At 43.1% G+C, this 27343-nt stretch overlaps 1 protein-coding gene across 1 annotated transcript in view; it reads right to left on the bottom strand.

The window, feature by feature from the left end:
• PKHD1 (PKHD1 ciliary IPT domain containing fibrocystin/polyductin) overlaps positions 1-27343 on the bottom strand; it is a 255192-nt gene that overhangs the window by 149979 nt on the left and 77870 nt on the right. Inside the window, exons 35-36 of the mRNA XM_075049823.1 lie at positions 20720-20870; positions 8064-8276 (exon numbers count right to left, since the gene is read on the bottom strand). Of these exons, the coding sequence (XP_074905924.1) occupies positions 8064-8276; positions 20720-20870 (364 nt within the window). The remainder of the gene's footprint in view (positions 1-8063; positions 8277-20719; positions 20871-27343) is intronic.

Genomic DNA, 27343 nt, shown 5'->3' with positions numbered 1-27343 from the left:
CCCTTTTCCCTATCCAAATTGCACTGCCTACTCAAACTTAGCTTGGCCGTTCCTAAAATTTCCAAATGTCAAAGTGATAAATGGCAATACAGCCATTGGAAATGGGTGCTTCAGAAATATTTTTTTTTTTTTAAATATATTGTTGGATTAAGGACAGATACTTTTTCCTGCTGCTGCTTCAGTTAATAAAACAAACCATAAAAATAATAAGGTACAAAATTCCTTAAGTTAAAAGGAATAGAAAATCTTTTCCAGAAAGCTTCTATAGTCAGGATAGCACACAACTGTGCCTCTATAGATCTCTATGGTCAAATGGACCTTAAAGTCCCAGACCTTTAATTAAGGACCTGGCAAAATTCTTTCATCAACTTGGATTTGATGAAGACTTTTGTAGAAAAATGCCACAGCTACCCCAATTCTCACAGTGACTAGTCCAGTCACTGGCCATGAAGTGTAGGGAATCAGTAAAGGAAGAATGAGAGCTGCTTCCCTCTGTTTTCATATGTGTTTAAAAACAATTCCCCTGAACTGTGAGCCCTCAGCCCTCTGGACTTGAAGGTTTCCAGCTTACTTTTGTTCTCTGTTAATTCCACTCCTAGGTATATTCCTTAAGCATTTGTGCAACTTTTCTAGCTTGTTTTGCAATGAGAGGAGATTGTTGGTGGGGTTTTTTTCCTGCTATGCAGCTTAGAAAGACAGGGATGTCTCTGCCTGAAACTGGGAGATGTCTTTCCACCCCCGTACAGTCCTGCAGGACAAACTGCTGTGTGTGGGCAGCTCCTGGGGAGATGCAGACAGCTTTCCTGCCACCGCCAGTGCAGAAAGCTTTTTATTCATGCCCTGAAGTAAAATAGGAGGTCCTTTCTAATTTATAACTGCTCATTAACCCTTAGGACACCCAAGAGTTTATCAGCTTTTTGACTGCTGCAGCAGCCTCGGTGCTGGGAGCTCAGGATCACGTTGGCTATTTTAGATTGGATTTGACCATGGGCTCAAACCGGAGCTTGTCTGATGTCCCCGTCGTGGGGGACAAAACCCAGCCTCAGGCACACGCTTTACACAAGCAATGGGCAGACCGAGACAAGAAATTTGGACCTACCCCATCCCCTCACGTAGGTCCTTATGCACAAAGCCACCACGTGCCATCTCACTTGCGGCACTATCGTGTGCTTGGCCCTGGGCAGAGGTCTTTGCGGAGAGGCTCCGACGCTGTGTACCACCGAGGCAGGGGATTGGGGTGCTGCCACTGCAATGTGAGGACATGCGATATTTTCCAGCCGTTATTTTCTGTTCGAGCACTGGGAATGCACAGAAATGAGTCACGGCTCAGCTTTTTAACATCAGCTTTTAACCTGTTTGGTGGCCCACTCATCCAAGGTAGACACAACTTCAGTTTCTCTCTGACTTCTTCCACTTCTCATGAAAATAGGGGTGGTGCTTCCCCATTATACACGGGTTCTGGAGGATGAAATCCAAGTCTACAACTAGCCAGATGTGATTTCACTTCAAATTCAAATGAGGCCAAACCTTCAATATCTTCCACAGTGTAAAAATTCCACCAAAAAAATTACTTGTGGAACTATTACACTTTTTTGACTAATGTCACTTTGGGGCATTTAGGGGTTTTGATTTTTATTCTGTACAACACTGCATTTCAATAGTGCAGAAATGTTGACATGAAACAGATATAAGATTAAAAATAATATTATGAAAGTCTAGATGAAAGCAAAATAATAGAATTAAACACCTTTTCTTTCTCCCAATGGGGAAAAAAATCTGATATTTTCCAAGCAAGAGGACAAAGTGAATAATTTTTACTTTCTCCAGTAGGAAATATCCTTGAAAGTGACCTAGTCCTGCTGAATGTTTCCCTTTCATGAAACTACAGTTTTCACCTAAAGCATTTCCACCTAAATGTTTTTGAACAGCACCCTCAAGAAAGCAAGGAGTATCTTGCTGAGGACGGGAAGGGCTATGTGATTAAACAGGTCTATGGAAACTCATCATTGCTCTGTTCTGACACATTACATCGCAGAAGAAGTACCTTCCCTGTGTGCTGTCCCATAAATGCACACAATTTCCAAACACCTCCTTTAATCGGAGGTTACCCAGTCACTTTTTAAAGCCACATCAGTCCAGAAAGGAAAGGGGAAGATTTTCCCAGTTCCTGCGATGCCTTTGTATAAACCAGCAAGCCTGACACAAAAACCACGCTCCACCCCTGAAAATAGCTCACAACCAAAGGTGCAACGCAGGAAAACCTCTTTAAACTGACACCAGGAACAAACTGCTTCAAATGCAGCAGCCAACTACCGCGCGATCCCATCGCGAGCTGCACACAGCTGTTAACATTTTGCATTATTGCCAGTTAATCTCCCGCGCTGCTGCCGAACGAGACGGGGAATGTCTGCCCGCAGGAGCGGGTACGCAGGGCGGCACGACCATTTAAATGCTAAGATCGGTTCGCTACATCCCCGGCACGCGATGAAAGAGAATTAGACACGCGGGAAAAGCGAAGATGAGTCCAAACAGAGGGTCCCTGCCTGGCTCAGCCTGCAGCCCTGAGAAAACCCAGATCTGGGTCCAGGCTTCTCGGTTTGCCAAACTTCGCAGGCTTTCTCCCATCTGGGGTGGAAATTCACCCTGGTTTTGCTGTTGGTTACTTCTCTTCCTCCAGCCAATCTCCCGATTGTAGTTGGGGCCAGAATTGGAAGGGGTATCTCAATGTTATATTCAGAGGTTTAAAAGAGGTGACTATTTCATCCCACAAAAAGCCTCCACATTTGTAGTAACCCATAGACCTCCCCCTGTCAAGAAACACATGCTCATATATTAGCTATATTCTATTTATATCATATATCATATTATATTTATTATATATAAGCGCCCATCTCTCAGTCCCCTTTACATCACATGTTTTCCTCATTAAGATCAGCACCAAAATACGGAGCAACTGATTTAAGTTTAAATCAAAGATGATAGATGCATTTCTGTTAGAAAGAAGGGCAAGCTAGGAAAGACACAGCAGCTTTTCCTGAACCCAGCTCTCTGGGTTTTTTTCTCCCATCTGCTAGGTCTTTAAAATCTAATGGTCATCTTATATTTGTGAATAAGAAAGTGAAGGAACAAGTCATTGTACATTAGTTACTCCATGGGAAGTGCCTAAGTGCAGTTTCTTACCCCCAGTGAATGCAAGGGGATTCAAGGCAGCTTAGCCTTCTGTTCAACAGCCATCTGCTTTAATGCATCATGTTAAAGTCAAGGTCTTGAAAGGAAAAATGCTGTCACAGAAGGCAAAAAGCCTCCTACAACCACCACACAGAATAATGAACATCTAAGGAAAAACAACCTATGGAAGTGACCCCAGAAAGGCAAAAAGGATCTGAACTCATGGTGTAACAAGGGTGTGCAAATCAATGGTTTCGGTTAGTGGAAAATAACATGTATTGAATGGACTAACATTTAAGTAAGGTAAAAAAAGCACATCTTATCTCTAGCAGATCTCTGCACCCTATCTTGAATTCCCCTGCTACGGATTTTTTTTTCTCTTTTTTTTCCCTTGGGAAGCTTTTCTTTTTAATATGTGAGTAAAGCAGAACAAATTCTCTCATGTTGTCTATGATCGCTTAATCTCAAACTCAGCACAGATACATAACACTGCTTAATGGAGGAAAAGCAAAGAAGCATTTGATTAAATGTTTGATCTCTTGAGGAATGCATAGGCTCTATAGAGTACAGTGCACAGCTCACAAATATTTTGTGTTTTATTATTGATTAAAAGTGATTAAAATTAATAATTGGTGCAACTGATAAAAAATACTTTTTTCCTGAGCTAACCCTAAAAATGTGTAAGATTGTTTTGATTGCAGAGAAGCCTGGGACGGAAGAAGTGCAGAATTGCCTCTATAATGTCATCTTCCACAATCAGCATCCATTGCAAGTGCAGGGACATTCTTTGCAGCAGGACTCTCCATGACTTTAGACAAATGAAATGACCTCTGACACCTCTGTTTTATTTATGCCGATTATAAATAGGTACGGTATTAAACCAAAACTCTCTGGACATTGTTTTTTCTTTACCACACAGCTTTCACAGTCTGGACAAAGTGAATGTAGCATGTTATTAAATCTGAAGTGTAACATCTTCCTCTAGTTGGAGAGGTATAAGTTATTAGTCGAAATACAGGGAACAGGCTTATATGTTCATGCCCCATATCATCACAGTGTTGGCACTGACAAAGTTTCAGCTAAATACACAGCAAAAGCACTGGTTTTCTTTTGGGAAGAAGCACAGTTTTGAGGGGACACAATGGAAAAATGAGCTCACCTACATGGGACAGCTAAAAATGGAAAAGAATGGAAAAGGCCTTTAAAATTTTTCCATCCATGGTAATAAGAGCGTTGGAGCCACGAAATCAGGCTGCCACAAAGAAAGGGTAGGTGTCCTCGGCTACTGATGCAGCATCTCCACTTACGCTGCTTCTTGCACCCGGTCCCTGCCCTCCGTCCGCTCAGCATCTGCTCGTGTCTCTGGTCCGCTTTCCCTGGGAAGGACAAAGGTGCAAGAACAGCCAAGGCCACCATGTTAACTTCTCTCCTGAAGCTTGTCAGGAGAGTTTCTCAGGGAATAAATTACGAATGGAGCTGGAGACAGTGATAAATTTCCCTTCTGAACAATCAATAAAATTCTCTCAGCCCCGCTCAGGCCCCTACTGCGGATGCAAGGGCCATAATTACATTGTCAAAAAGTCGAGTTGCCCTGGCTGACTGAAACCCCCTTTAAAACTGACGTGTGATTGACAGGCAGTTTATGGGTGGCACGCTTTGACTGGCAGGGGAGTTGGCTAAAGCCAAAGGCAACAGTGAAATTTCCCAGTCTGCTACAACTACCGGAGCAAAGGACTGCCACTCACGAGAGAATTGTGGGAAACCCTTAGTCATATTAACATATCAAAGTGAGGAGCTGACAGCGCTTACTAAACAATCTGAACTCAACCATGGCTGCAGAGCATCCCCCAGACTTCCCAGTCTGAAACAGAAAAGGAATTAAAATGCGCTCAGTCCTGTCTTCACCAAGACAGCTAAGAATTTGGAAGCCTGCTTATTTAATGATTTTGATCTGAGATAACGTATACATGCATGTATATATATGTACCTCACAAATGTATATTGCTGAGCATGTCAGCCTCTTTCATAAATATATATGAAAGAGGCTGTCATGCTCAACAATTTGTTCTATACCACAGGCCAGACTGGTACTAAATTGGAGACAGAACAGCATATTTCTGTTTCATGTAAGAAATATGAACCCAGCAAAAGAACACACTCCTTTTGGTCTTGTTTTCTAGAAGCCTTCTACTGCTTCAGTGCTAAATTGCAGATTACATGGTTTGAATGAGCCTTAATTGCAGCCATGCACTGGGACTGTACGTAGTGCAGAGCTTAGAAGTGACTTCCTAGCTAGTCTGGATTTCTTGAATAAGAAATTTATAAGAATTCTTGAATAAGAATTGATAAGAAATTGAAACCAAGAGATGTTTCCACTAACGGGCCAAGCCACCTTTGGCTCCACATATCTCCATCCAGGTAATGCTTGGGTTGCAGACCTCAGCTTCTTGGTTTCCTTGGGAGTGAAGAATCGCTGGGAATTATGGCACTGAGTAAAGCGTATGAGATATCAGTGAGAAATGCCTTGTGGGTACTGACATGGACACCTAGGTTTACTTCCCTCCCTCATATTGCCAAGGTAACACTGTAAAACATACTTCTGCCCTGTTTGGCTCTATAATTTCATAATTGTCCATGAGGATAGAGTCAATAAGCCAGTGATGATACAGGCTCAGAATGAAAAGAAGCAGCACAGGAGGCACAGCTACAGGGAGATGCTACTGACTTTGCTAGAAAACAAAACAGCATGAAGAAGACAAGGATCTTGTTATAAAGGGCTGACAATTTAAGGACAAAATCCTGACTTACAGGGCTCAAACCAAGAACGGAAGGATACTTTAGAGTAGCAGGAGAAGACATGGAAAGCGAAGCAGCAAAAGCTGTTATCAGGCAAATTCAAATCAGACATTTTAATGCTTTTCTTAAAAAAGAAAAAAAATAAAAACATGGATGATTAACCAAATTAATCCCCTGGAACAAGCTTCTACAGAAAATGCTGGCTTCCGTTTCCCTTGATGTCCCCAAAGACCAAGCCTTTCTGGAAGGCATGCTTTAATCTAATGTGAGTTACTGAACTCAAGGCTGGGATAACTGTGTGAAATTCAATGGCCAGTAACGGACAGTCAATTCAGCCTAGATGATCTAATAGCATTTCTTCACAGAGCCCCTCTAGGAAATGGGATAGCAACGCCCTGCCCTTTTGCAAAGCCAGTTTACTGAAATTATTAAAGCCATTTGCAAACACTCTATGATTTAGCCTCATCATGTCTCGACAAAGTGGTCGAGAGCACCTGGCGTGGCGTTGGGGAGCAGTGCAGCCCACCTCCCTTGCCACTGCCAGGAGCACCTTCCCCAGCCTCCGCTGATCTCTCCTGATTCCAAAAAGCATCTGTTCGGCGACTTCCCTCCAACAACCGACCTCTCCCGACCTTGCTCGTCTCCTGTGAACTGAGAGGATTACCGCACAGCAGTACAGCTCGCTCCCTGCCTGTGCTCAGATTGTACCCCTCGGTGTCTGACAGCATTTTTGACTGAGCGCCATACGTGTCAGCGATGCTCAGCTAGCAACCTTTCTGCCTGTAGGCCAGGAGGGTGTAAGTTCAAGCCCTGCTGGAGGATACGAAAGCCTACCAGGATGAAGGTTGACACACAAGAACATAAAGGAGGGAAATGAGGCATTCAGATATGTTGCTTTTTTTTTTTTTTTTCTCCTCCTCTATGACACATACTGTCTTTAAAAACAGCCCATTAGTTAAGAGCTTGACAGGCATGCATTGCACTAATATTCTGATTCATGCTGAGTTTGGACCTGAATTCCATATCCAATCTACTGCACCAAGAAATGGCCATTTTATACCTGTATTTCTTAGCCCTCCAAAAAATCTCTGTATCTAAAGTTCTCTGTGCCACAACATCTGCAAACCTTCAGCCACTTTCTGTCCGTTAAGTCCCTTGTCTCTTCCACTTGGCAGGAACTTAGAGCTCTGACCCTGCAGGGCTTCCTTTGAGAGAAAGGTCCAGTGGTTATAGCAGAGGACAGGGCATCTGGGACCGAAATTCTTGGCATTGCCACAGTTTTTCTGCATAGCCCTGGATTTGTCATTTATGACAACAACCTGTGAGGACCACCAGAGAGTTACCCGCTGTGCTCCTAATGCTACAGACAGACCGCTGGCGTTGGGATGCCAGCACAGCACGGAGGGATGGAGGAGGAGGGGAAAACACACTGCCAGGAGCACTTTGCTGGTGCTTTGAGAAGTGTCATCTCCATTCCAGCTGGCATGGGCTACTAACTGCAGCATGCTTGGCATTGGCCTCGCCATGGGACCTACCTGGCAAACTACCCTCTGTGGGAAACCCAAACAGCCAGAACTTCTTTGAGGAGGAAATTTCCCAGTTGTTATGGAGAGAGATGAGGGGAGAAGTGTCCCCCATTCCAGTAGCAGAGCAAACCTACACCATCCACAATGGACAGCTGAGGTCCAGTTTCCAAGGGATGGAGACTTCTATTTGTGGACAGACATGCACAAATCCAAACATCATCTAGGCACCTAAATGACTGCCAGAGTTTCATAACTACTCGATACCATCTATCTTCTTGGGGTCCAGATTTTCAAAATGACTCGGCTCCCGGTATGGGAGCTTTTATGGAGATACAGCACTGAGCTTTCATGCATAAGATACTGCAGAAGTAGGAGTCTAATGGTGAATGCAAAGACATGAAATTCTGGCCCAAAAACCTGATTTCAACAAATACTTAACTGTAATTAGAAGTCCAAGTTCACGACCAAAATTGTTTGGTTTGGGTTTTTTTCCTCCAAAACCCTTTTTCCTTTGTTTTGTTTTCTTTTATTCATTTGTCCTTTGCTTTTGGAGAGAAGAAAAAATGTACTCACCATGAATGGAAAGGGTCCCATTCCTCACTGCCAGGAACTTGACCCCATATGGATGTAACGGTGGAGAATGGAGGCTTCCGTAGAGATAGATGTGTGCTTTCTGATGGAAAGGGGCCTCAGGGGATCCCACCTGGAGCTCTCCTCCATCAGATATCAGAATGTAATGAGCATGCAGTTCTACAGGTCCTGGACCAGTGAACAACAGTTTGCCACCTGAAGACAACAGAATAGCAAAAAGCAACCATAGATCTAATAGCCAGTCATTATCTCACAGTCAAAGGAACTGTAAGAGTTGGGTAAACAAATGGTTTTGCAATAAAATTACAAGATTAAAGGTAAAATGTTATTGCATCCTGCAAAATTTCCACCTTGTCCTATACTTCTCCCTATGGATTTATCAGCTCTTTCCAGACACGATTAATTCAGTCCATTTTTCTATTCTACCACAGGCTGCCTTTCTAGACTTGAGAAAGGGCATTCAGCCTGGGCAGACATCTAAATCTCTCCAATCCCAGTGCAAGGGAGCTGTGTTTGGAAAATCCCAGTTTTAACTTACTCACTCTCTAAATGTTAAAAAGCGATATTGCTACTTAATTTGTATGTTACTTTTCAGACTACAAACTACTTGTGACAGGGAGAGGGGAGAGGAAAATCACTTTGGAACATAAGGACTGGGAACTTGTTTAGATCAGTGGTTGATTTAATCCTGCATACTCTTCTGGCTGCTGTTCAAAACCAGATGCTTCCAAACACAGTATAAGAAACTTCTCCCTGTTAGCTGGATGTGAGATGATCTCCCCATCTCATGAAAGCCTCATTTTAATCCCTAATTAGAGGTTAGCTTCGCCTCAAAGCATAAGGTTTCATCTCCTTGCCAACATTTTCCTTTTACCATCTATTAGTATAACTGGATAAGATTTGTCAGTAATATAGATCTGATCCTTCGATTCTTTCTAATATTTAGTCTCAATGACTTCTTGAAGCAATGAATTCTGTGGTCTAAGTACACAGTGCATGAAAAGGCATTTCCATCTCTTGGGTTTGACTCAGTCTCTTCAGTTCTGTCAAACTCCTCCTTTGTTCTTGCCTTGTGTGAGCTGGCGATCCCAGACTGTCATCTCAGGACGGTTTACTCTTTTATCTCCTTTCATATTTCCGCTCCTATGAAGGACACTGTCACTATCTTTACAATGTATTTGGTCAGAGTGGACTCTCAGAAATCTAATCATTCTGCACATGGAATATGGTCTTCCTAGGTCAGCCCATGTTCTCCAGGACCTAGTAGGGGATACCTCAAAGCTTGGCAACCTCAGACCTCTTTACAAGGGGTCTATCACTCTCCCAACATTTCCCTTTAGGTGAAGTAGCCAATAACTGTGCCATCTCATACCATGGCCAGCTTTCTACTGGTGTTAGCAGTTTTTAACGGTGACCTCTATACCTACCAAACAGCTGGCTTTCCTTCCCCACAAGATACTACCAATTGTTAGCAAGAAGGATAAGGGAGATCAGACCTCTGCTTTCATTTCAGTATCAAGATGAAAAAGGAGGGAAGAAGTTCTAATATAAAAATCAGATTAAAAGCTACCTTGATCATTGTTCGCCTTTGATCAGGTCCTGCTGCTCTCAGTGATAAGGGAGATACATAGCACTTGTGTGTCTTTTCCACCTAGTTGTATCCACTCCTGCTGAACACATTCTGCTTATCCTGATCTCCTTACTTATTCTTGTATTGAGGGGCTTTCATTGTTTCATTGATTTCTCAGTCTTGTAACAAAGTCTTATAACTCAGTTCTAATTTCTTAGGCTTCTAACAAAGATAGTATTTGAATAAGGACTACCCATTAAATATTTTCTTTCCAGATTTCAGTAGATTCCACATAAGTTTTTACAGAATATGCTTAAAGGATGAAAGAGAAATCTCATTTTCTTGCTTGTAACCACTGGGAACCATGGGATTGCTCCCACAAACACCAACTCCCCTATGTGTAAACTGTCTCTTTCCCTAGACATACTTTTCTATATACAAATGTATTTCTGTTAAGCTTGCTATGTAGTGTTTTTACAAATTATACTGAATACACTGTGATAAAACAGCACACATTTCAGCTTATTTCATGCAAAACAACAGAAGATATCTGACTGTTATTCTGAGATACAACTGAGACTTCTAGAAAAATGAAATGTTCCTAATACAAAATGTGCTATGCTGAAATTAGGATAATACTTGAAACAGTATTCATTTGCAGACTGAAGGGACCATTAGATGATATCGCCTGATGGTCTGTGCACATCATGCTACTGAAAAACTGGAGGAAGTCAAGTCGTCTGTGTTTGACTGCTGCATACCCTCCGGAAAGGCAGGCAATCAATTAAGTGACTTGGGGACATCACTCTACCATTTTCTATGATCATCTTTTCCAACAGCTAATTTCTCTTACTGTTCACAATTTCTGCTTTATTTCCAATCACAACTTGTCAAGGATGAGCTTTCAGACAGAAGGTTGCTTTGTATCCTCCTGCATTGCACTGCAGAGAGCTGTAGAAAACGGCATTTTCTGTGAAAGTACTTACAGGTAAAATCAAATCTCAGCCCTCATTCAGACTGTTTGATGAGATTTTTAAGACTTTCCCTGCAAGGAATGGTCTCTAATTCATGAAGCAGTGCTTCTACAGCCCTCTGTAATTTCCTATGTACTCTGAAATTAATATTTGTGGGCCATAGAATGCTGGTACCAGTAGTTTTAAAGCTCTTGAATCAGACTGGACCTGTTGATTTAAGAATGTGTATTCCTTATTCAACATCTTCATTATATTAACATTCTTCAGTAATAAATGGACTGCTGGTCCATCTTCCTCTTGTGATATAATTTGCCATCCTGTTCATTCCCATACTGAGAACAGAAATATTTATTAAATACATTTGCCTTATAGCATCGGTATTAATAATTTTATCACTGCAATCTAGAAATGGAACTATAAATCACTGCGATTTATTTTATTCCTAACATAAAAAAAAGACACCTTCCCCAAGGTCTTTATTGACTTCCTATGCTCTGTTCCCACTGAAATATAGTCATTTCTGTTTCCACTTCTCTTCACACAATTTTTAATGAGTATTTTAATTGCTGCCATGCTGTACCACTGAACCAGGAAGGCTGGTAGCCGGTTGTCCTATCTTTTGATTGCAAAATCATAGTTCTGCCTCAATGTCTCAAAAAGTTTTCCCAAGTTTCAGCCACATTTTGTCCATCCAAAATTTTCAAGCTGTCTACAAGACAGGTTAAAAATATTAAATTCCTTGCACAAACCCTTCTATCCCCTCCCATGGATGACAGGGATGGGGGAAAGTAAGATTCCTGAGTCCTTTTCTTTTTGCAGCCATGCCAATGGACCTCGAGGCAGCCATGGGAAGATGCCTGTTTCCCATAAGGGTCTGAGATTTGTCTCCTTCTGCCCTGCTCCCAGAGGGTCTGCTGTAAAACAGTTGCACACGTTCATTCCTCCTCCATTCATAAGCAGGGCTGAGACACAACAGAGCACATAACTGAGCTGTGCTTTGCTACCAGGACTACAGACACCTGTCTCTCTGGAAAACTAGAAGGGATTGAGAAGAAGACAGCTTGGACTTTACATGGAGTCCCTCTTCCTGCAAAAACAGGAGCAGCTTGTCCAGCAAGAGTTAATGCTTTTGGGTTGGGTGTTAACACTGGTTCTGTATTGTCTCTTGTGTGCTTTCTGCACAAGGTGGCTTTGGCAAGTCAGGAGTAGCTCACCCTCATACAACTCCTAAAAATCACTGTCTGCCTCCTTACGTATGACCGGTCCTCTATCTCCCTTTTGTTTCCTTTCTTCTTTTTAAAATCACCTATTCTTCAGTAATAGGCTAACTGCACGTCAGTTGTCCTGAATGATTTTTACCTTTGTTGTTTCAAAGATTTTCCATAGCTTTTGTGGATTTCTGGGTGTCTGATAAGCTTGGATGCTGGTAACTGCTCTGCACTGGGTACAAGTGTGAGCAATAGTCCCAACAAGTTTCAGTAGCAGCAGGCATGCAGGCACTAACTGTGCAATACCTGGCCTGCAGGTTTGACCCTTTTGGGGGAAATCCTACATAGAAGCAAGGTTTCCCCGCCCTGTATGAAAATTTGCTTGTGAAGGGGTAATAATAATTGGACTTCAAGGTGAGGATTGTTGCCTGACTATTGGGTTTCTCTGTCCCTAGGTTCACTGGCAACCCAAGCATGCTTGGCAATGGTGCAAAGATTTGCAAGATCAAGTCCACCAGAAAACATTTTCTGTACGTGATGCTTTGGCTTTCCCTTAGAAGCAGCAGTCAGAGCCAACGTGTGATCATAGGAAACATATATCAGCTACATTCATGGTCACACCATAATGCCGTTGTCCCCTGGCTGTTTGCAAAGCTTCTGAACTCCTTCCAGAACAAAGCCAAAAGGCACTCAGTCTTCGGGAGAAAAGAATGTGTAAAAAGAAAAGTTCAACTGCTAAAGATAAAAGAAGAGCAGCATCACAGAAAAGAAAAGAAAGCATTACCAGGGATTCATTTAACTATTTACCAAGCCTGAGTGTAAAACAAACTCTAGCCAAACTTACAAATACTTATGCCAAAAAAATTGCATATTGTCCTTCTAACCCTCAGCTCTCTGTATCTCTGTGTTTTTCATTGGGACAGAATAAATATACAGCTGCTGCTTTACAAGATTGTCTTCCCCTTTTTTTAAAAGAAAATAAAAGTTATGCTTCCTTCTTTTATTGCACTTGACCTCTTCTCTGAAAGCAGAAAGCAAGAATATTGCTCAACTGAACCTTTGACTGTGACCCTCAAATTGTTTGTTATGGCTGCACAGGAAAGCAAAGTCCTACATATGACCTTGAGGGTGATTTTATAAAAATCAATCAACTACTGTTATGATGGCCTCCCCACCAAGCAAAATAAATACAATTAAACCCATAATCACTTCTGTACAGTACTGTGCAAATTCAATGGGTCTCTTTAGGTGGAGTGCGGGAGAGGGGGAAGAAATATGTTGAGGCTATTTGATACTTTGTGAGAACATCAGAAGCACCATTCTTCTCAATTAACCCAGCAATTAGCCTCCACCTCTCTGCCCAGAAAAGAAATCTTTCTTTATCTGTCTTTACAAAAAAAAAAAAAAAAAAAAAAAGAGGAAAAGAAAGAGAGAAAAATCTCCATCTGTCCCACAGGAGGGGAGAAACAGCCAGACCAAATAATGAAAAAAAAAAAAAAAGGAATATTAAGGAAAACAGACTTGATAATAAGGTGGGGGTTGTAATCCGCTGTGTGAATAACTACAGCATCATCATGCCATTGGCAGAATTGCTTTTGTGAAAATTTATCTCCTGAAGATTTATCTTCTGAAATCCTTGGGAAATGGTGGAGGGCACACTCAAAGGAAAGGAATTGGAAAAATAATGTATTAACACTTCACTTTGTCAGGTGTCCCGGGCTGACTCATGCAATGCCACAGCCCAGGTACCCAGAACATTTATTATGGAAAGAAGCTGCATGAGGCACTTCTGGAAAAAAGAACAAATAACGATAGAGTAGAGGATTGTGAGAATTGCTGTGGGAAGTTTCTCCTTGCCTCTGTCATGAATATTCACACTTTCAGACATAGAAGCTTATATCCCTTCTCAAAATCCTCATTTTTTAAAAAAATCCTTCTAACATAGATGTTCTCATAATGCATAAAAGAGATACTGATATTTCTCATTTAGGTTGTGATTTAGAGCACTCTAGAGATTTCCTGAACGCAGTGGGAAACAAAGTCCCTATTCCAAAGTGCACCTTTTAAATGGAGGGCTTTTTTATTACCATCTTTTGAGGCCATACTTTGCATTCACTGTCGATATAAGATTTTTTTTCTAATGAACAGCTCATTAGGGAGCTAGGATAAAAGTGACTATCGCCAGATATAATTTTGCTTCTTTATGTAAAGCTGAATGAAGCATTAAAACAAGCAAACTCCAAGAAAGGTGCTGATAGTCTCAAGAGATTCTTTTTTTTATAATCAATAATAGAAGGTGTTAGGAAAGTGCCAACAGAATTGTCTTATATATCACTACTGTGTCGTGCCCTTCAACTAACAGAAAACCTCCTCTGCATGGAAGAGGATTTGCAGCTCGAAAGGTCATCTCCTCAGCTGGACTACTCCTTCCCATCACCGTGCAGGGAAGATCTGCTCTGGTTGTGCTGCGGACACACCGTGGCCGTGTGTAACTAATATTCCCACAGCCTTCAGCTTGCTCTTACCGGTTCCTCTCACTTGGTGTTTCACATGACAAAGCCACAGAATCCCCCATGAGACAGGCTTAAGCTCAGAAGTTATATTCCTGGCAAGCATCCCTGAGTGGCAAACAGCAGGAGGCAACTGCCGGAGCTGGATTATCTTTGCTGAAACAACTGATCCTGTACAACAAGGCTGCAGTGTGCTGGCAGCCCACTTATTGCTTATTCTCCGGTTCCAAGGGTGTGCCTGGTGGGGCCTCCAAGCAGGGAAAAAAAAACCCCAAAACACAAAGATCCTCCTGTATACAGGAAGAAGAATAGAGAGTTTATGAGCCTTAAAAAAGAAAAATTGATTATTTCATGGACCTGTCACCTGCACTCTGTTGACATGCTCACATGACATTCGGATGAGCCATGAAAGTTGATTGCAGGCTGGACCACTGCCGAGCAACGCGCAAAGGAGAGAAGTTTGTTCTTTTGGCTCCATCCCAAAGGCTGCCTGAACCAAGAGTCCAAACCTCATTCTCCAGCTCCCTGAGTATGTTCCTCCACGTTCATAATACACAGGTACAGATCCCAAACTAGCTGTGAATTCAAATGCCCGTGTATTTCCACCAGATCACTTACACGCTAAAAAGTTAAGCTTGTATTCCAACGTTTTGTTGGACTGAGGCCTTAATCTGTCCCTGGGCGAGGAGCCGGCAGCTGCTTGAGTACTCTCAGACAGAAATCGTCTCCCAAGCCTGACAAGCCTGTGTTTTCTGGCTTGCTGCGCTCACAGCCATCTGTTCAGATGGCACGTGCTCCCTTGTAAGCCATTCGGGCTCTTCCCTTAGAGCACAGGAGACAGGCAAAGGCAATTCAGATCGGCAGCCCAGAAGATGCTGCCATAGGTATATCTCCCTCAGAGAAGTCTTTCTACTTCTTCAGCTCTTAGGTAGCCTCCAAGATACTTGGCAACACCTTTGATGCATTTGCAAGAGGAGAGCTAACCTGGTGGGGAAGAGGTGTGGACCCTCCTAGATGGTTTCCAGCACGTATCACATCATCTCAGATCTAATGAAGGAAGCTTCCAGGTGAGCCTTGTGAAGGCATCAGGGTAAATACCACACATGGAGGTGTGATGAAAATATAGGTCCTTGGGCTATTATTTCAAGTCCCCAAATGACAGACATGCACTATGTGCTTCAGCCTCAGCAAGGGAGAGGTGCACTGGGGAAGGCACAGGAGCATTATTTTAGGGAGCAGGATTATGTTTCTGCTCACCTAAAGCCTGCCTGGGTGACCATGAGACCAGAGTGTTTCCATTTGCTATGCCCCTCCAGCAAGGTATCTCATTTCAAGCCAATTTCTGTCATTTGAATTTAAAGATGTTACAGATAGGGTTTATCTCCTCATGTCTAGCACCTAGGACCTTGGTCTTCACGACAGCCTGTTCCTACGGCAAAACTATTGTAATGCACGATCTGTCAAGCCATCAGAGGAAGAGGGGATACTTCAAAAATTAAGAAACCTATGTGCAATCCTGTTACACAGTATGCTTCCTCTGTAGCTCTGGGCTCATGATACAGAATTATGCCTTTGAAGGTATTTATTTGCATTTAAAAACCTTAAGACGACCTGGACCTCCGTTCCCAGCCTGCACAGGTCGCAACAACTGTATTTCTGTACCACATAAAAGTGTGTGAGGATAGATCTACTAAGGGCATGAAGCTGCTGTAATGAGGGCCTGATTAGTGCCCAGGACTGGTGGAGGACTCAGCAGATCTTTCCATCCCATGGTTAGAGGCAGCATCTGCTTCCCTGGAAGGGGCACATTCCCTCCTTCCATGCCAGAAAGTGGAAGAAGGGGAAGGTGATGCCTCAGGTTTCAGCCCAGTGTCTGCCAGAGGTGTGTGCAGTTCCTCAGCTGGGATTAGCTTCCACTGATCTGCTCATCCTGCGATGCCCCAGAGAAGTCTCAAGAGCTGCTGAAGTTGCAGAAAAACAACGTCATCGGCAAGCAAGGGCCCTGGGAGTCTAATGTAAGTGCTGTAAGCTCATCCGAAACATGATGGGAAAGAGAAACCTGCAGCCCCTACCCAAACATGAACTAGGGTTTATGGCTGGGGGAAGAACTGAAAAAAACCCATCAAATTCCTACAGATTCGGGGCCTTAAAACCCTTCCTTCAGGAATGTCCAGCTCTGCGTCTTGCACTCTGCTGAATAACATTGAATTCCTGCAAAAACATATACTAACAAATTAAAGAACTGATGCCTTTCATATTTTTCCATGAAAACAGCCAGGACTTTAAGGCTCTGAGACTGTAATTATTGCAGACTTGGTACACCTCACTGTAACAATGTAGGAAAATATCACACAGCGACAGGGAGAAATAGGACTGACTTTTCTTCCTTTTAAATCTCAATTAAAAAATACATTGGATGAAATTTCCCATTAGCTGGTACTATTTGTACATCCCATGTTCTTTCTTTAATTAAAAAACATGCTTATTGCAATACTGCCAGAATCGCTTTTACGGTATTTTAATTGTAATGTCTCTGCCTGATTAAAAAAAGAAAATATGAACTAGAAACTGCCTGCAAAAAGTATCACAATGCACATCCCAAATGGGTTGAGCAAAATGGCACAGAAAACACCGCAGCACAAGCAGTTTCCAAACGTGCCTACTGACAAGGGATTTTAAAATGGGTTTAAGGACTAGTTGATGCCATAGACAGGAAAACAGAAGGAAAAGCTTTTTCCTTCTTTCAGCTAATTCAAACCCAGTCTCTGTCAGCAGTGACTGAAGCACTAGTTATTTGACAACTACTTATGCAGGTGTATCAGTTAATATTTGATGCTCTTTGCTAATACCATCAAAGCCTAGGAAAAAGTCAAGCAAAATACAATATCTCGATACTGTCCTCTCCAGATCTACTCACAGGACCCATTCTAGGCACAGTCTGATCAGAGCATGGATTACAAGACATTCAGAATATTGATGGATAAGCATTGTTCTTGTGACATGCATTCAAGATCAGACAATAATTGACAATGTCATGAGTATCTTTGGGGCTTGTCAGTTCTCAATTTTTTTTCTGGGATCTCATGGTTTGGGGGAAAAAAAAAAAAAAGTCCAGATCAGCTGTGGTATTTTGGAAACTGAACCCACCATTTTTAGAGGCAGAAACCACAGCTGAGGTGGGTCAGACCTTTCTGAAAACCTCAGCCTGGAGTCTGACCCTGGAAGAGGGAATTGGCATGCTGGTTTCAGCAGGGCTGCTAAGATGCAGCAATGACACAAACAATAGGGGACAGCAAGAGCTGTGGCAAGTGATACTGAGGCTTTTCTAGAATAGAGATCAAATAAATCTTCTCCCTTATACCTGCAAGGATGGCCATCTCAAAATTGCCATTGCAAAGGCAACTGGACAGTTGGGGATCTTCAGCCCCACCAGAGTATACTGGCAGCATCACCCCAGAATTCATCCCCAAGGTACTCCTGAAAGACCAGGGAGCTTTTTTGGTCTCCAGACCTCCCTAGAGCACTATAAATTCAGACAAAGACAATAGCACATGTCTGAGGTATCAACCCATCAAACACAAAAGGAGTTACTCCAGCGTAAGCTCTGCGCAAAGGAAATTTCCATCTGTCCTGGGTTATCATAAATATTTCCATACTTGTGATGTTGGGATTACAAAAATAACTGCAATCTGCTGAATATACAGAGTTATCTAAAATCTGTCTATCTTGTATCTCTTCCCCAATCAGTATTGTCTGAGCAGTTTCACAGTCTGGCTATTAAACTTTCCACTGCCGATAACCACGTGTTCATGCTCCTCTTGGTGAGGAGGAGGTAGAAACTGCTGAGCCCCCATGGCAGTGAGTGGGACCCAGCTGCCTAATCCTATTTCTCTATTGCTTTGGCCTCCAGATCTTTGGCCCAGACAGTCAGGTCGCTACCAGAAACACCATATATTTGGCTATATGTTAATACAGCCAAAGCAGTGTCACTTGAAGGCTGCACATGAAGCTGACGTCCTTGTTATGATACTCTTTAAACAGTTTATACAGTGTTGAAATCATAATGAGACAACACAGGGACAGTGTTCAAAATCCTCATGATGTCCTAAAAAAGAGGAATTTCAGGAAATAGGCCTTTAAACATGTGCTGGGGTTGCTGGATACAGCACCAGAAAATGGGCAGTGTCTTTGCATAGGAGTGGACTCAGTAGCATTACAGCTTTTTTTCATCTGTAAAGTCTGTTAGATTTTCAGCTTGTGAGTGTACAGACAGCCCGATGCTGAGTCATGAAAGCCAAAGGGAGCAGAACTACAATTTAATCCCATTCCGCAGCTCCAACTAAGAAAAACTCTCCAGCTAGAATAGGAATGGGTTGCTTCGGTCGAAGCACATATTTACACCCGCCTACAGGTTAGGGGCTTATTGTCATGCCCATCTTGCAGCTGAGCAAAGTTGTCAATTATTTTACAACCTCCCAGACTCAGTAGTTGCTACTCTAGGGGGATCACCCAACTGTGATTCATCTTAAGATAGGTATCTATAATACCTAAGATGAACAAGTTTTTGGTGGTGTGCGTTTCTCTCTATCAATACAGGAGCCTAAACGATCCCCCTGAGCTGAACAACTGAAAGAAAGGTAAGGTTAGAAAAGATAAATCTCAGTCTCATATCAGAGTAGGTCTCAGCATGTCTTGACTCCAAATCTAACCAAGGCTAAACAATTAGCAAGAGTGGGGGTGGATGCAACAAAGAAACTTCAGCAAAGATGAAGCTCAGATAATCAATTACTGTGTAGGTTCCTGCTTCTAAAATGTTTGGTCCCTATGTTTGGCATGTAGCAATGCAGAAAATAATAGCACCTAGAAGATTTTAATGCTGCTTTCCTAACTGAATCTACATTACAAACCAAGCTTCTTGGAAAATATGATAAAGGGGAGAAATGATTTGAATGTCAGATGAGCCGAAGCCATAAAGATACTGCTCCAGACTTCATTAAATTCAATCAGACCTCTTTTTGCTTCATGAGTGCTGACTCATAGATCAAATGTGCCTTTGAGTAGGCCCAAAGTTCAAAGGGTTTTTGCTGCAGTGTTGTGCCCCAATTCTTCACAAAGTCAGAGTCTGAGCCCCAAAATCCTCATCGAGATTTGCAGCCAAAAGTCTCAGAAATCTGGGGCTCTGACCTTTCTTCTTTACTGTATGTCGTAATCACAGTGAGGTTAAGACTCTTGCATCACATAGATTTAGTATTTTCACTGGGGAAGAAAATTGTGCTAAAACATTTCACATTTTTAAAATCTCAAATTCTTACTTGATTTTTTTTTTTTTTAAAACAGGAATGATGCCTGGTGTAACAATTCTTGAAAATCTCTGAACCTAGGCTAAGCAAGTTCGATCTTACTTGGAAATGTTCTCACAATAGGGATAAACTTGCAAAGTTTTTTCTTTATAGAAAGATCGTGCAAAGTTAGATTAAAGTATAATTGTCAAATACATGTTTTTCATCATCATCTCAATCAAAACCTAGTACCTTTAACATCCTTTTAATATAAAATAATTTTTACCAGCAAAGAAGGTCCAGGTCCTTAAACATATAAAAACTCCCCTTTCCATTTTTTTGAGCTCCATTTCAGCAGAGGCTTACATGTAAGCTTAACTTTGAGCAAGCAATTTCACCAGAACAACTCATCCACTTAATACCAAGCATATGCACAACAGTTTTCACAACCAGGACCTAATTTCCAGGTCGGAATATTTCTGGCACTGAATTACAAATAATTTTAATTCCTACTTTGACACCCATAGAGATACACCTCCAGACACTTGTGCTGAATCCACTCCAGGGTACGTGAACCCTGCAAACCCGGTGTTTCCCCCCATAATTCTGCTCGGTTATTTATTCTCCACCAGCCGTGCTCTAAGATCTTGGATTATTTATTACATTTGGTAGCTGTGGCCTGTAATTCTGTAATATCATTAATTTTGTAAAGGCTTTTGCAACACGCTTGCCTCAAAGATGCCAAACAAAACAGAGTTGATTATTGTTATCAGCACTGCCATTATCACTAACGCCACTCAGGACAGTAGCGCTTTCAGTAGCTGGGGGAAAGAAAAAGAAAACAAAAAAAAAAAGCGCCTTCCTACTGATATTGTCATTATGCCTCAAACAGCATAAATGACGCCTTCTGCATACATAATAATCAAATGCTTCCCCCGTCCCCCATCACCGCCCTGTTGTATCTACCGAGAGCAGACTCAGCCTCCCTGACCAGGGGTCTCCTTCGACGCAGGAGCTGGCCAAGGGACGGGGAGATCACGGCCATGAAAAACCCCAGCCCTGGAGGCCCAAGAGCACTGAACCCCCCTTCTGCAGACCTTTGAGATGCAGCAGGTTGAGGTTGGTGGTGGTGGTCCCCAGCAGCAGGGTCCGGCCTTCTTCTATCGTGACGTTATCGCCATCTCGCGGCTGGTGGCCAGCAGGCCAGCTGGAGTCCTCGTCCCACCGGCCACAAAACTGGAGGGCAAGCTGGAAAGAAAAAGACCCAAAGAAGTTCAAAGCTCACCCCTTCCCACCCTTGAGGAAGCCAGCTCGCCAAGAGCACGGCGGAGATGCCAACGCCGTGCCAGCCACCTTCCCGGCGAGACCCCGCGTAGAGCGAAGGGATGGAGGGACGTTGGCGTTGGGGACGTTCTCGGCCTTCGGAAACGCCTGTCGCAATTTGGGGGTTTGCCCCTTGTCTCGGTCTGGTTTGGGTAACGAGGGGTTTGCTGCAGGTCTGGCTGCGGGAAGTCCGCAGGTTTCCTGGTGTGTGTCTCTCTCTGCCTCCCGAAAAGCAGAACTGCACGTTAATTCCTGGCAATGTCATTAAAATAGCCTGAAGAGTTTGGAATTAAAACATCACGCTAGATGGGCAATATTTTGCTTTACAGGCTTTTTCAAAAGCTCTCCTGCCACCCATCTGCATTGAGAGCGCCATTCCTCCTTTCAAATACCTTTTTAGCTTTCTCAGCTTAACCAGTATTATTATTGCCTCTCCTTTGATGGCTTGCACATCAGTTCCAAATAAAGCACTGATTAACTTGAAAACAGCAAATAGACTGACTCATGATGAGCAATGGCAAAATGATGCCTGCCTGTTTCGAGTCGTGGTTCCTCCTCACCTCTAAACTTTAAGCACGCATTTTGCAGTGAAAGTTTGACCTGTTCCTTGAGGAATGTGTGCAGATTTTTGCATGGATGTGTGTGCACAAGTGTGGACATAGGCATTCGTAACATATTCTTTTGGACTCACATGTGAACTAGCAAGAACAGCCCCAACTGATCTGAGGTGGGGGACGGGGGCAGAACCAGACAGGGAAATATTTGTGGTCCTTACTGGGTTGTGCTAATCAGAAACAGCAGTGGAAACAATAACCTCAGCACAAGAGCAAAATACAGTTACTCCATTTCCAATCAGAGCACACCATGTGCATTAAAGGTTTTGCTCTGGAGCTGCGGTTTAGGTGAATCAATACTGGCGGTGTTATGATAGTTATTCTTTCGACTGTGCTATTGTCAGTTTTAGCTTTATGTGCCTGATGTTTTATACAACATTTCCCATAGCACCTAGAGCAGTCAGATAACTATTATATGGTGACTACTGTCCTAATTATTACCACCAGGGAATGGGTGTTGGTTCCCAGGCTAAATGATACAACTGGTTTATCTCCATCCTGTCTGTAGGGTATGGATGCTGATATTTTCTACCCTCTGACCCATTCTATGATTTCCCTATGAAGGGAATTACTTGGTTCAATTTAGACTGAAGCCTGGGACTGCATTAACACACACACAGTGAAAACATCTGGGGAGCTAAATCTCTGGCGTCAGAGGGAGTGAACCACTTCATCATTACAGAAGTACAGATAAGCCTTCACATCTGTACACAACTGTTACAGAGAGTACAATTCCTCCATGGTTGCTAAATGTAATAGGACAAGTTTCATCTTCATTACTTGCAAACACATATTTATATATTTCAGAGATTTAGGACAAAATTCCAGCTGAAAGGATAGATGTCTTTAGCTACTGTCTTTCCAGAGAGGTTGTGAATTACTCTTCACTGATAGTGCTTTGAAGCAGATTATATACAATATGTAAGGGTATACAATAGATCCACTGAAAAAGGAGCTAATTAAACCTGTTTTTATCTCAGACCAGGGGACAGAGGAAGGTACAGTTCATGGAAAGGCACACATTTCACAGAGAAATAGCTTATCAAGCCAACTGTAGCACAAAATTACAAATTCCATAAATTCCTGTCTAGCACAAACTCAACCAATGCTGCCAGCAAAAAACTGCATGATGCAGTTGTGAAATTGTGGGATCCATCAGAACATCTTGTTGAGAAGGTTTGTTAAATGGCTTAAAGTCACTCTGACATCACTTTAACCCTCTGAAGCCACTTAGAAGTCTCCAGTTAACTCTAATGGCAAAGCAAGGGCGTAAGGAATGTACTGGGTTGTTGTTCTCGCTAGCACCAAAAACTTAGGAAGCTGTTGATAGAAGTCTTGCAAGAATTAAGAAGATGTCCTGGTTTTGGCTGGAATAAAGTTAATTTTCTTCCTAGTAGCTGGTATAATGCTGTGTTTTGGATTTAGGATGCGAAGAATGTTGATAACATACTGATGTTTTAGTTGTTGCTAGGCAGTGTTTATACTAAGTCAAGGACTTTTCAGCTTCTCATACTGCCCTGGCAGCAGAGGCTGCAAGTGCACATGAAACTGGGAGGGGACACAGCCAGGACAGCTGCTCCAAACTGGCCAAAGGGGTATCCCATACCGTGTGACATCATCCCCAGTATATAAACTGGGGGCAGTTGGCTGGGGGGCACCGTGGCTCAGGGATTGGCTAGGCATCGCTCAGTGTCTGGTAAGCCATTGTACTGTGCATCACTCGTTTTGTATATTCTAGTTGTAGTAGTACTATTTTACCTTCCTTTTCTGACCTGTTAAACTGTCTTTATCTCAACCCATGAGTTTTACTTTTTTTTTCCCCAACTCTCTCCCCCATACCACTGGGGGTGGGGGAGTGAGCAGGCAGCTGCGTGGTGCTTAGTTACCGGCTGGGGTTAAACCGTGACAGAAGAATAAACTCCTCTTCTGAATTTGACTTCTCTTTTATTTAAGATCGTTCCCCTTTCTAACTAGAAAACACCCTAGTTCTTCATTTAAGGTTCTCTTTACGTAACATCAGTGTTTAAGCTACTCTTGCCAGGTTTCTGCTGTCACCTCTTAGAAGACTCCGTACCCATTAAGACTCCATACCCATTCAGTTCTACCAATACCCTCTGGCATAAAAGCTAGTAGCTCATACATGCCAGTGTAATAAGGCACAAGAAATGGTTGAAACCATCTGGGAAACCATCCAAAGAATGTAATTCAGAAAAGATACAAATATGTTGAAACCAAGCACTCTGTTATTTAGACGATACATGTATCCACAGTAAGAAGCAGTCCCTGCACCATCAACCTAAACAAAGACGGGCAGATTTTATTGCTCAGAAGAAAGTTTACTAACCAAGAATGATTACACAGAGGCAGAAAATGAGTTGGCCAAGGTCATAAAAATCTCTATTGTTCCACCCAGTCCGTACCTAAAGGTTTTCAGTGAGAAGATGCTTGGCTTAGTCTGCTGCCATGTGCACCACCTGCATGCACGTCTTTCAAGTGATTTCTGATTTGTATTCTTTTTTTCTTTTTACTTTTTTAATAAAAGTAAAGAGATGAACATCAGCTAATAACACAGGACCAAGAGCTGCTTATAATCACTTGCACCATCCTTGCATTATCATGGAGAGAAGAAATCTAAAGAATCTGTCTGAAGAGACAAAAGGTGGTTTGCTCAAGGAAAGTACTTTAAATTACCACAGCACAGAAGAATGTACAGGGGGGTAGAGGGAAGGCAGCTCTGTAGGAATTGAGGAAAGACATCGAACTGATGGAGGGAAATGAGATAGCAGAAGATTTTATTTGGTGACCCTTCTCTTGCAGTCCTACACACTTCCCTAACATGAAAGAGCACCTCCTTAAGATCTTTGAAAGAAGAATGTGTGGTCTAGTGCAAGGCTAGTGAAATGGCCCACTGCCCTGAATCACAAGTACAGTTTGCCTGGACCTTGTGAATCCCATAGGATTAAGATTTCCTTGTGTTCCAGGAGAAAAGCACAGTGCAATCTCCAACTGTAATGGACTTAAATTCCTTTGCTGAATGGTGGTGGTTATGCCCAGTTCCTATTAAGCAGCCCATGGTAAAATAACACAGACTAACACACACATAACCTAACTGCACATCCCTCGTCAAGCAGGGTGGGTGGTAGACTCACGGCTCTAGAAATCCATGCTCTCATCTGGCCCTGCTAGTTTCCCTCCATATGATCTTCGGGAACCTACTCTGTTACCACGCCTGCCTTGTCTAGCTGCCCCGTTATCAACAGGGGATGGGTTGTAGCCCGCGCTGACCCTACAGACACGAAATACCACTGTCTCTGCATGCTAAGGCTGGCATGGGGGACTTTGCTGCCTTGCAGGCTGAGCATGCTCTTATGACCACCGGGCTGGACCAACTCACTTGAGACCCCAAAATAAAAACAGCGAGACAGCTGTCTTATCTCTCAAAGGGCTGTATAACTGTGTCCTAAACATCTGCATCATGCAAACACTCCAGCTCCTTTCCCACTGTCTGCAGCTGAGCAGGATAAGAACATCCCCCTCAATGTTTTTTTCACAGAAGCAAAACTTTCCTTTTCCATTTTTTCCCCTGCTTGGCACCAAGCATTTGACCTATGGTGTTTAATTTAAACCCTTCCCAGTAAGACTGAAGAGCAGCAGCAGCTGCAAGCACCAGGGTCATGGCTGAGCGCCCACCCCGTGCATGCTTGTTGAATGAACTGGGAGGAACCCGCAGAGCCAAGGAAAACTGCGCATCAGCGGCTGGCAGTGGCTATTTTCCTCCGGTGCTTTTTCCAGCTTCAGCACAGGGCCCGACAAATGTCAGGGAGCTTGAAAGTGAGGATGGGGGAAAGAGGAGTTGGCATAAAGCAAGCCCTGAGTGGTGAAGCTGGAGCTGGCTGGCTGCAGCTGCTGCAGTGAGGTGGTAGTTTCACACTCTGGCTTCAGCGTCTACCAGATAGTTGGAGAGATGATTCGGAGGAAACGGAGCTTATGAGACCATAACATCTCTGCATCCATCTGTGTCGCTGCCAGTGCTGACACTTGAACATGGCCAACTTTTCAACTAAGCTTAAGAGGAGGAGTGAGACCACAAAGATGCTGTATTCCTGCAAGGTTCCTGAAAATCAATAGCCAGATTGAGGCAAGAGACTCTTCTGGTGTTTTCCCCGAGGACGCAGGTACAGCATGAACTGAACGCTTAAAATGGTCACCCAAACTTCTGCAGAGTGTGCCCTCGCATCAGACATCCATAGGAAACCCACCCTGGCAACATTTCACATTTTTAATCCAGTACAGCAGATGACACTAACTCGGTAGGGAACCAAACCTGCAAAATACGGGCAGAAACCCCAGGTGGGTGTCTGGGAATCCCTAAGGAGCCAGTTGTTCTTCCCAGAGTACCAAAGAGCACGAGGACCACGGAGGGGATCTGACGTGAAAATTCAATTAGCGGAGTCCTACAATATTGTCCCACCTCTGAATCCCACTTGGTGTGGGTCATGCACAACTCATTTCGAGCCCACACCTTATGTACCAAACCCACAGCTTGTGTGTAACACAGGTTAATTTTGAGGGATATCGACTCCTTCCCCCATTAGCGCTCCAAAACAATGAAAGAATAATGTAAAGATAAAATAATGTTTTAATAGCACACAATAAACAATGCACGAGCTCCTTGTAATTCAGTACATTATCCCCTTCCTCCCTGCTGCACCTCCTTTGTCCATTTTCAGGCAGATTTCTTTCCATTTTATGGTTTTAGCTGCTGCTGTTGTCAGCCAGCCCAGGCTTGCCTTTATGTCAGCCTTTGGGGACACGATCTCTTGGTACCAGTTTCTCAGCTTGTGCCTGTGACTACCAGGGCTCAGAAACAGCAGCAGCAACTGCAACAAATGCATAAATAACAGTGATATACTTGCATTCCAACACAGGCTGACAAACAAGTCACAAAGGGAAAGGATTGTAAGTGACCACTCCTTCAATGTTTGGTCTAAATTTTTGTAAATAATAATCATTCTGACAACACAGCACAAGTTTATCTGTTGATTTTTAACTCACTCTTCCCCAAAAATGCAAGTTTTGGGCTTAAGAGGGTTGAGAAACTCCTGTTTAGACACTATAGATTGTTTGATCTCCCTTTGTGGTAACTTTACAATTTGTTTGGTTAGGTGGGATTTTTTAGAGTGCCGAAAAAGAGGATTGCCAACAACCATTACAGACACAAAGACAAGAGCCCTCATCCTCTGATCAGAAAAAGAAAAAAATTCTAAAACCAAACCAAGAACCAGCAGTGCAATTAAACACAGACGCTGCTGCTTGCTGCTGTGCTCAACACTCTCTTCTTTGGGCAGTGGGTTTCAGCTGAGGGTTACCTGCGACACGGCCACACAGAGAAATCTGAACTCAGGCGGGTTTTCCCACCCGCTCCACCTCCAGCAGCCAGCTTTATCCTTTCCCCCAGACACATCCACTACGACACGGAGCACAGGACTGCTCCTGCACAACGGCACATGCAAGAAACTCTCCCAGTTGCTGCTGATGATGCCCAGCAGGAGGAAGGTGCGCCCTTCCCGGCGCAAGGAGCCGCGGACAAGCAAAGGGTTCGAACGCTGCAGCCGCGGCAGAGATTGAAACGCCCACAAGGTAGCCTTTTCCTCGGTGCTGACAGATTGCCATTTAACCAGCAAGTACGGAGAGCAAGTGTTCCTGTCCTCAGTCACCACGGAGAGACAAGGTTAACATTTTAAGTGATGGAGTACAGCGTATATTTCCTCACGCCGTAGACCC

This window comes from Buteo buteo, chromosome 17 (genome assembly GCF_964188355.1).
Source record: "Buteo buteo chromosome 17, bButBut1.hap1.1, whole genome shotgun sequence".
Taxonomy (NCBI): Eukaryota; Metazoa; Chordata; class Aves; order Accipitriformes; family Accipitridae; genus Buteo; species Buteo buteo.
This window is presented reverse-complemented; position numbering and strand designations above follow the sequence as displayed.